Source organism: Nicotiana attenuata, chromosome 3 (genome assembly GCF_001879085.1).
Source record: "Nicotiana attenuata strain UT chromosome 3, NIATTr2, whole genome shotgun sequence".
Taxonomy (NCBI): domain Eukaryota; kingdom Viridiplantae; phylum Streptophyta; class Magnoliopsida; order Solanales; family Solanaceae; genus Nicotiana; species Nicotiana attenuata.
This window is the reverse complement of record NC_031991.1, coordinates 36,582,172-36,593,165: the sequence shown is the minus strand read 5'-3', so window position 1 is coordinate 36,593,165 and position 10,994 is coordinate 36,582,172. Positions and strand designations below refer to the sequence as shown.

The 10,994-nt window shown below is 33.8% G+C and overlaps 1 protein-coding gene across 1 annotated transcript; it reads right to left on the bottom strand.

The window, feature by feature from the left end:
* Positions 4,120-9,682, bottom strand: LOC109223533 (ubiquitin fusion degradation protein 1 homolog). Its single transcript, XM_019387895.1, has 10 exons — positions 9,514-9,682; positions 9,135-9,186; positions 7,798-7,875; positions 7,302-7,326; positions 7,179-7,211; positions 6,929-7,050; positions 6,708-6,838; positions 5,517-5,737; positions 4,576-4,826; positions 4,120-4,440 (listed from the first exon to the last, which is right to left on the bottom strand). Exons 2-10 carry the CDS (start codon positions 9,135-9,137, stop codon positions 4,345-4,347), a joined length of 960 nt encoding a protein of 319 aa, XP_019243440.1. The 5' UTR covers positions 9,138-9,186; positions 9,514-9,682; the 3' UTR covers positions 4,120-4,344.

Below are 10,994 nucleotides of genomic sequence, written 5' to 3'. Positions count from 1 at the left end.
AGTTCATATTGAAAGTTGCAGATTAAGTGCAATTGAATTCGAATTTTCAACTCAAGCTATATATATCAGTTGAAGTTATTTCTAAAAGTACAAAACACTTTTTCTATCTTCAAATGAGGTAAGGATAGACATTCAATTTGATGAGGGCACGTTTCTGTTAGGATTTTGCCCTGAATTTCTAATCTATTAGGACTCTCTTTCTTGAAGGAATGGAATAAGACTCCTAAAAGGATTAAATCTCCTTAATATGTCTTATCCTTTTCTTGGAAGACAAGTTTTGCACATCTATAAATTAAGAATCTCTACTTCTCACAAAAGCACAAAAAAAAAAATATCCACAATGTAGCCATTAAAGAGTTTTGTTTAGGGGGAGATTTTTCTCTAGATAGTTTTCTTCTTTTATATTAATTTTATCATATGTAGATCAATTGATCAAGCCATTATAAACTATTATGCTTAGTTTAGTATATTTTTCTTTTATCGTCTGATTTATTTCGATCCCAACAAATGGTATCAGAGCCAATGGTTCAGAGTCAACGATTGAATGAGGTTGAAGACAGATTCAATGCGTGTTTAGATCAAGACGATAATGAAGATTTATTCAGCATGCTACATGTGGAGATAAATTTACAATCACAATTGTATTCAAAACGCCTGCTGCTGCATCTTTATTGGAATAAAAACTCCTTCGAACCCATATTTTGGCCGCTTTTAACCAATGCCAGTTTTAAGTCATGCCTACTTGCAGCGCATGAGTTCCAGTGCCAGTTTTAACTCACGCTTCTTTTTAATGCATGGGCTTCTTTTACCCCATGTTTATTCTTAACACGTGGACTCCTTTTAACCAATACTTGGGCTTCTTTTAACCAATACCAAGATTTTCAACCTATATCGATTTTTAATCATGGCAAGCAGCAGTGACGAAGATTATGTGAAGAAGGTGAAACAACTTTGTCAAGAAAATTCAGGCCAAGGGGAGATTGTTAGAATTTTGCCCTGAATTTCTAATCTATTAGGACTCTCTTTCTTGAAGGAATGGAATAAGACCCTAAAAGGATTAAATCTCCTCAATATGTCTTATCCTTTTCTTGGAAGACAAGTTTTGCACATCTATAAATTAAGGATCTCTACTTCTCACAAAAGCACAAAAAAAAAAAAATATCCACAATGTAGCCATTAAAGAGTTTTGTTTAGGGGGAGATTTTTCTCTAGATAGTTTTCTTCTTTTATATTAATTTTATCATATGTAGATCAATTGATCAAACCATTATAAACTATTATGCTTAGTTTAGTATATTTTTCTTTTATCGTCTGATTTATTTCGATCCCAACAGTTTCTGCACCTTAATTTAAATTGATTGAATGGAATAGCGGATACAATCCCTGTACAAGTTTAAGCTCCCATAATGGAGAAAGAACGAGAATGTGTCGAAGAGAAGCCAACCGAAAGATTTTCAAGTCTGCAAGCAGCAGGCAACGGAGTTTTGACACAGTTTCCTACAAAAATAAAACTATTTACCCTTGTCTACCCATTTGTTTTTCTACCTATAAACTAATTACATTCTCTACCCATAATAGGTTTTGTGGGGAATTTTTTCTTTATTTTCCAATTCTTTTTTATTTCTATGCTTCTTTCCTTTCTTTTTTCTTTTCTCCTTTTTTTTCTCGTTTTCTTCTTATATTTTTCTTTTTTTCTTTTCTAATTCTATTTTTTATATTCTTTTTCTCTTCATAATCTAATTTCATTTACTGTTTTCACTATTTTTTATTATTTTTTTTTTATATTATTACTAAAGAAAAATCAAATTGTGTACCAATTAAATGTAGTTAATACAACCAAAACAATATTAACTAACATATGATACCAGTATAGTATATAGCTATACCAACAGGGTATACAATTGTACGCAAAGAGGTAGAAAATTTTTAATTCAATTATTAAACTGAAATAATATTAGTTTTAAAAAAAAATTAAAAATTCTAAAAGGATCTAATTGTAAGAGTATACCGTTACATCATATAGCATACTATTTTTTAATTTTTCTTTTTGCATTTTCAGTTTGCCCCTCACGCTTGGGTAAAAGCTTAAAACAAATTAAAAGGGAAAAGACAAGTGAATTTACAGGTAATAAGTATACTATTATAGTATATTGTATACTATTACAGCATATTGTTACAGTATCTTGCATATTATTACAATATACCATAACAATATATTGTATACTATAATAGTATACTGTTGCAGTATAACTATATACTCCTATAGTATATTAGTATACTGTAGCGGTATACTGTTTTGTAAACTATAATAGTATAGTGTTGCAGTATAGTTATATACTCCTACAACATATTGTATACCGTAGCGGTATATTGTAGTTGTGTTCTTCTTCGATTTTCAACTGAAAATTTCGATCTCAATCACCTCAAATCAGCTCCAATCAGTATGAACTTCCATAAGGTACTATAAGCAATATTTAACAGCACCCACTTTGAATCAAACAAGAAATCTTCAAAAATAAAATTGAGCTTCAAGCCCAACAATGCTGGATATTCAAATACACAAAAATCTAGATCTAGGAAACCAGAAAAACTCAAACTTTCTCTTCTAGCTAAGGATTCTTTCACCCCCTCTCTCCATTTCCTGCTCGCAACGCTCGTACTACAAACAAATAGCCAGAAAATGACAAAATAAACACAACACGAAACAGAAACAAAGGGATAGATTCGGAAGAAAAAGTAGAGGAAAAAGAATTAAGTAAATTAACTGAGCTTAATCCTTGAAACAAGTAAGCAGAGAGAAAATCGCAGAAATAACAAAGGGCTTCAAAATTCACACACACATAGAGAAAAATTCAAGAAGAAGAAAGAAGGAGCGAAGTTATGTGAGCTTTGGAACAGAAAAATANGTAAAATTTGCGGGCGTATTTTTCCTGATTTTGAACAGTGTTTTCGCTCAGATTTAAAGTGGCTAAATTTCGATGACTTTTGAAACTTGGCTATTTTTCAACGACCAGTGGTAAATCTGGCTATTTTTGAATTTCTCCCTAACTTGAAAGAAACTTTTCAGCCTTTAGCCCACTATTAAAGACATACTTTTAGGGTTTTTATTATTTTCTTCTTTCTTCATTCCCTTCTCTCTCTCACCGCCTTTCACTCCTTTCTCTCTAACCCACATAGATCCCTCATCCTCTATTAGCCCCCGCTATTCCCCTCCTTTACCCCCTACGCAATTCTGCCATTAATGGCTCGAAGAAGGCTCGAAGAAAGACTCCATCGTCCATGGTGGCAAGCAGAAGAACGAAGAAGATTTTTGAAAGAAACATGAAAATACACACAGATCTGAAAATAAATAGCTCTCAAACTTGATTTGCACCAACAAACAACCACTAATTTTGGAGGATTTTGAAGTTTGAAGTTCTGGTAATTTTGGAAGATTCTGAAGTTTGAAGTTTGAAGTTCTGGAAAATCATAACTATGTAGCAGGTTGTATCGACACTGTATAATAGTGTATAATTGTGTATATGGGTATACAGACACCTCTTATACACTATTATACATGTTTATACAAGTTATACAGTATTGTATAATTGTGTATAAATATGTATATTTGTGTATAATGTTGTATAAATATATATTTTTTTCAGTTTATAAGGATGTATATACATTGTTAGCGTGTAAGAGGTCTCTACAGAAGTTTGACACTTCCTTCTCTTCTTCTTTTTCGTGTATGTGCTATATGAAACAGAATTGTACACGTTGGAGGAATTCTAATTCATTTATCAATTTTTTGTTTTTCTTTTATCCTGTTGAATTGCTTTAACAATTGCACATAAAGGTGTTTGAATTTCTTACCTTCAGATAATATGTTGATTGTGTGAAATAAGCTGTTTTTTCGGGAATTAGCCTATTATTTTTAGGCTATAGATTTGCAATGTGATATCTAGGCTATTATGTTGCAAGTTAGGTGTGTGAGTTGTACTTGAGTGAAACTATCCCGAAAATAAAATAAAAGGCTAAACTACATGCATCCATCTTCTCACGGCGCGAATGTAAGTTACTAGACTTGGACTTGGGGTCAGACTTCCAAATCATAACATCATTATCAAGGATTCGGCTGAATAACTGAAATAAACTGTTCATTTATGCAAAATAATAAGCACTTGTAAACAAAGTATGTGAGAGTTTAAAAGCCCAGAAATCCGGGATTTAGATGGAAACTGTATATCAGTTGTCTTTGGAACAAAAACTAAGTCGATTGATTATACATTGATCGCATAGTCCATGTAATTTGACTGAGCAGATATGATGTGAAAACAGAGGATAAATAACATGAATATATTACAGTTAACCCCTCAAGGAGTACTTCTTCCCAGTGAAAGCTTGAAACTTTGGCTCTTCTTTCTTTTGAGGTTCCTCCTTCACGGGTTCCTTCACGGGTTCCTGCAGATATAGAGGAATTATAACACGTTGAAACACATCAGTAGCCAAATATTTAATCAGCAGTTAGTACTTTGCCAACGGCCAGGAACAGATAAACATGTGATAATGAAATCTATGCATGTGGAGATGAGAAACCTTTTGTTTATCTGGATTCCGGTTTGCATTTGACCCAAAGACAAGCTTCCCCTGTGTCTGACGATTGGAGCTTTGAGAGCTTGAACCGGCAGCTGACTGTCCAGTAGCATTTGCCATATCAGGTCGCTTGTCTTTAGACCCAGATGTGGAAACAGGTGGAGGTTGCTGTTTCAGAGGTTTCCCATCCAATCGTCTTGCTGAACCAGTAAAAGGGTTGAATTTCGGCTCCTCCTCTGCGGCAGCCTCTTCACCTGCATGATCAAAAACCATTAAGTTATTAGTAGAAAGTTAAGAGATATCAATATTCTACAGAAATAACCAGGAACAAACAATAGTCTACAATTCTTTATAAGGGGTAAGAAGCTAACTTAGCCTTGTAACATCCACCAAGGCAATTAGCCAAAAAGGTTTTCCAGTCCAGGAAATGATCAGTCAAATTTATAATGTGAATAACATAAGTGGATCAAACAAACTTGAAGCCGTATATATTTCTCTGGCTTTCACAGTAGCCATGCCTACTGGAGATATTACTACCTCAAAATTAGTGAAACTGGAGTCTACAATCAGTGAAGATATTCCTTTATTCAACTTAGACAATCCCATCAGTGAAGATATTCCTTTATTCTCTTAGACAATCCCATTTGACTTGTACAATCTCTTTTCAGAAGGTTTGTATAAGGTAGTTAGAGTTAACTAGCTTTACATTTAGATAAATAGCTAAAAGGCATGAACTGTGAGTTTTATGTTGATAGAATACCACACAAACGTCAACCAACATAGTAATATTACTTGATACTACAATATCAAAAAATAGTTCAAGGAGGGAGAATATTGAACATTCCCGAAATGACCCATCCTCAGCTAATAAGAGCTTAGATGTTATATTGTATAAACAGAAGACAGAGAAGAACACAACTATAATTACAGAATGTATTGTGCACCTTCAGCTGGAGTCTTGCTTGGAAGAGATGGAACTGGTCTTTCAGGTTCTTTATAATCAAGAGGAGGTGCAAAGTCTACTTCGCAGTCTGTCTCAATGATGCTTATTGCATTAGAGGGCTTCGACTCAACTATGTCTATGTAATACTTTTTATTGTTGTAAGCCACCATAATACTATCTCCAGTGGTTAAGCAAGAAAAATTTCTCAGTGTCGTCTCCAAGCTGCATCAGCAACAAAAAAAAGGGCGTAAAACTTGGAAGCCTAGATAAGTGTGCGTATTTTGCAAAAGACAGGAACAAAAAAGCAATTGAACAAACAAATACTGCTTGCCGCACAGGTAATGCATTTAGACGCAAAATGAGGGAAATTAAATAATTTAAATTTTTATCTTGATAAGTCGACTGAAATAAATTGGACTTGTCAATCATTTACTTTTGTGATGCATATTATTCCACCAGGAAACATCTGACAATTGCGAGCATTAAACGTGATAAATGCACTAGAAAAGGTCGGGCTAGTGGCATTCTATTGAGAGATGAGAGTGCATGAGGCAATACAACATGTAGGAAGTCATTATAAGTGAAACACAACAAAGGAATAGAAAGCTCATGTTTTTTCCTCATAAACATTCATTTCAATTCTGATTTTTACTCAAACCAAAGAAAACTTCCGACCATTAATGCGACCATTATCTTTCACTGTCACTTATGAGAAAAGCTAATATTGCAAAAGATGTGACGTATCAAAAGTTAAAACCGTAAGCAGTTCATTATTTTGGATCTCTACTGCCCATTCCCAACCCGCATTAGTTGGCATAGAGACAATACTTTCAGCTCTGCCCAAAATGTTTTTCCTTGGTACCAAAAGGATAGATGTGGAACTCCATTGGTAAAGTGAACACTTCTAGAACAAGACTTATGCCTAATAAAACATCTTATAAGAAGCTTAATACAGAAACAAAGGAGATGTGGAATTAGCTAGCGTAATTCTTATATACTAATTTACTGGAGCAAATCACTTTTTGATAACGAGGTCAGTTTTCCACTGGTGAAGAAACTAGAAAGTAACTTTGCAGTCTGGAAGTACAGACTCTTAACAGAGTAGACTAAAATTATACAGAGCCACGGAGCTCTGAAAGAAGAGTATAAAACTGAAAGGGTTGCACAGCCAAGTAAAAGCAAATATACTCACATGGCCTTCGGGTTAGAAATATCCAAGAAATCCTTCGTGTGTGGTTGCAACTTGACATATTTTCCCTTGGGAAGAGTTACATTTTTTACTCTTACTGTGTCACCTTCTTGTAGTAGTAAATTCTCCATCATCTACAAGATCACAAAACATATGAGTTTGTCCACATTTACATCGACAATTGAACTGCGCCCAAAATATAAGATTACACAAATAATATCTACCCAGTAAGGCATATATATCATGCCCTCTTCCGCAATAAACTCCAGAACCCCACAGTGAGAAACACGGTCTGTAGCAGCATTTCGAAGCTCAAACAACATTGGGTAATCAATGTGAAGTGATGCTGCAAAATTTACGCGCACTTTTTAACAAAATTAAGAAATGAAATAATGAACCAGCTTCGATTGATATAAACTGTCTTTAAACATGGAGATGAAGTAGAAGGTAAGACCCAGAATAAAAGAAACTGACCTAGCCGATCAAGGGCAGAAGGAGGCATTATAACTGTAAATCATAAAGAAAGAGCAATATAAGACATCATAATCCAACTAATATATGAACAGGTAGAGTTAAAACTACTCAAACAATACTTACTTTTGTCACCATTCTCTATCTGCGGCTGCACAGTTGGGAACAAACAGAATAAGAATTGAAGCAATGTTCATATAAATAAATAAATAACCCAAACTAAATGTTGAGAGATACTACAGATGTTGGTGCAATTCATCATACATACTATGCATATAAGGTTCACATCTCCATCAACCTAGACATACAAATAGGTTACACAAGACCTCTTTAGCATGCAAGCATGCAACCCTAACTTGGAACTGATGAACAATTCCCCCTTCAAATTTTTGAATGCACGTTGGAAGAAAGTTTTGAAGTTTTATTTTCTTCCTCGGTACAGTATAATATTCCAAGACCAAAAGTAAATGTCAAGGACCTCAAAGCTCTTTATGATTGTCATGCTAAAGCAAAAATTATGGTGGGAGTAAAGATACAAATGGTAGACTTTCTGAAAAATTTATAAAAAAAACCGATAGAAGAATAAAATACGGGAAAATTCATTTTTTAAAAGCCTTCTAACCTTATCAATGAATGACGCTGGGTAGCATCGGTATGTTTGCTCAAATGATGTTCCATGATATCCATACCCGTCAAAAAACTGAAATATTAAACAAACCAATGCATAAGTACAATAATAAGAGTAAAAGTTGCTCTATAACAAAAATTTCAAATAGGCAATTATGGATCTTTAACAATTCTAAGATACAGAGTAATAGCCTGTTTAGCCAATCTTCTTTTTGGCTAAAAGTGCTTGTTTACCAAAGTTAAACGCGTTTCGCCAAGCTTTTAGAAGGGAAAAAATTGCTTTTGAGTAGAAGCAGAAGCAAAAGCAGTTTTTGAGAAGCAGGAAAAAGGTAGATTCTTCCCAATAGCACTTTTTTGAAAAACACTTTTGAGAAAAGTACACTTAGAAGCACTTTTGAGACGCTTAGAATTACTTTTTAAAAGCTTGGTCAAACACTAATTGCTGCTCACAAGTGTTTTTCAAATTAATTCGCCAAACACAAACTGTTTCTCACCCAATGTACTTTTTTGAAAAGCAATTTTAAAAATAAGCCGATTTTAGAAGCTTGCCAAACAGGCTATGTAACATCAAACATGGAAAACATCACCATTAAGCACCATTTTAGAAGAGTCTTAATTTGAAGCTAGGCATATCAATCGATCAGCTGAGATAAGATGAGTTCAGAAGACCAATGTCAATAAAGCAGATCCTTTTGAGAAATGTGCCTTTCTCAGTTTAGTATGTCTCTGCCAAATATGCTGCTACATAGGTTCTAATGGTTTTGGCGGACACTGACAGTCACTGTCAAGCACAAATTGCAAGCCAGCCAACTCATATAAGAAGTCCTTTTGAGTTAACTTGACCTATATATGGACAATCGAAACAGCCAAACCTCTAAACTTGGGTTTGAAATAAAGCGACAGAATTCATAACAGTAGTAAAATAAATTATATAGGCAACTTGCTATCTTTTACTTCCTTCAGGTGGATTCTGGAAGGAGATTGTGTGAACACATACTATCTCCATAAACCTCCTGTATGTGAAATATAATCTACAATCACCGACTCTAGAAAATCTACTGTACCACGGCATACATCAAATCTTAACAACTCAAAAGTACAAAACTTCACTTTCTTACTGGTTCCATTCATCAACTTTGAGCTCCCAAAAGCTATCAGTCAAATTTTCAACTTAAGAAAATCGAAATCTCACACATTCTAAAGTTCATTCATAATCCTATTAAATTTTATCCAAAAAAGGACTGTATTAAAACCACGCCAAGTATACATCAAAGGCCAATAAAAATGAAATATAAATCACCAAATAATAGTAGTGCAAGAACAGAATCTTACCATAATTGCGAAATCGAAGTCCAACAACTAGTAATCAACTGTTTCAACTCACCTATCAGCAAGAGGAAGGAAAAGAATTGAGAATTAACAAATATAAAAAAAAGTAATATCAGCTAAAATACAACAAATAATACACAATAATTTGTCTTCTAAAATCCTTATCAAAAAAGTAATTGTCTTCTAAAATAAATTAAGCTTTCGTAGTCTAAGTTCTCGAAATTTCAGACTTATTCCTACACTTAACATACAAATACTCTATCAAATTTTAAAAAGTAAACTCCGTGTAATACAAAAATAAATAATATTAAAAAAAGGAATAGTATGAAATTATCTACATATCATTTTATTTTGGAAAGATCTAGGAGTTAAAGCTACACACTATGATCGGAATTGACGATGGAGATTGAGTGTTCAAGTTGAAAGCTTTGAATCTTTGATGAGCAGAAATTGGTACGGATTGGAGAGTAGATGGAGAATTTAAAGAGAAACGGAAGGAAATCAGAATAGGAATTGAATTCGGGAGAAGAAAGGGCTAAGATTCGCCTTTATGCGTGTTACGCACGCCATATGCTTTGCTGGGCCTAGGTTTGCTTGGGCCTTTCTATGAGATTTCAGGTGCACACCTTTTTTTTGCCATCTATACCCGTTTTTTGGGTCACGTTTTAACTTATGTCCGCTTTATAAAAAAAAATTACAAGCGTACCCACTTTTTCGCGTAACTTCAGCATACGGGGCTGAAGTAGCAAAGACAATCATGCAAAACTTCAGCATTCTAGTAGACGAGACTGAAGTAACAAGTGTGCTAAAGTTTTTGTTTGTAATTGCTGAACTTAAGCATAGTAGCTGAAGTTTTGTTCTCTATTTGCTGAAGTTTTGTTTGTAATTGCTGAAATTTTTGTTTTTGTAACTGGCAAACTTCAGTTTTAGAGCTGAAGTTTTTCTAATTTGCCCTTGTCTCACACATGAAAATGTGTAAGCATCTATATTCATCTCTAATTATTTGTTTCACAGTTCCATCTTATAAACTTTCATATTACTTTATGTACTTCCTATCAATGTTTCAAAAGTCAGTCATAAAGCAATTAAGCAAAGAAGTAAAATAAAATCAAATAAAAAAGGATGGAGCATAGTACGTGCAATCGTCAACTCTTGGATAGCATTACGTGTGTCCTTAAATAGGGGAGGCATGCTCTTATATTCGGTCAATAGAACCTGCAACATCGAAAGAAGATAATTCGATGTTAAGAATAAAGAGACAATTAACGAAGAAATAAGAAGAAGAAGAAGAAGGAAACGAAGGAGGGGAAGGAGGAGTAAGGGGGCTGAAGTTGTTTAAAAAGTGGATACAAGTTAAAACTTTAAAAAAAAATGGGTATAGGTTAAATTGGGGCGACCAAATAGGGCGCCCCGTGCAATTTTTACCTTTTCTTTGGAGCAAGTGCACATATAGCCATTCTCAAGGATGCTATTTAAAGATTAGTCAGTATTTATTTTGTCCTGAAAATTTCAGGAAAACTCAGGATATTTTTGTCTTGGAAAATTTAAATTAAAAGTTGAAATTCAAGACGCACTGGCTAAATTTTAAATAACAGCCTTTTAGAGTGCCTACTTGGTGTCATTTTCTACCTTTTCTTTTGGGTCAAAATAACATGGCTGGCCAAAACAATCAATATTTACAAAATAATTAAAAATAGCTACTATTTAATATGAAAATTAAATTTTAAAAAAAAAATAACCTTAATTTGAACATGAGAAAAATCTAGCATAATATGCTAGAGGCGGACATAGTTCGGACAAACCCAAAATCCAAATCGAAATCCGTTTTTTTTTAGTTTTGGTTTAGATTTTCGGATTAGATTT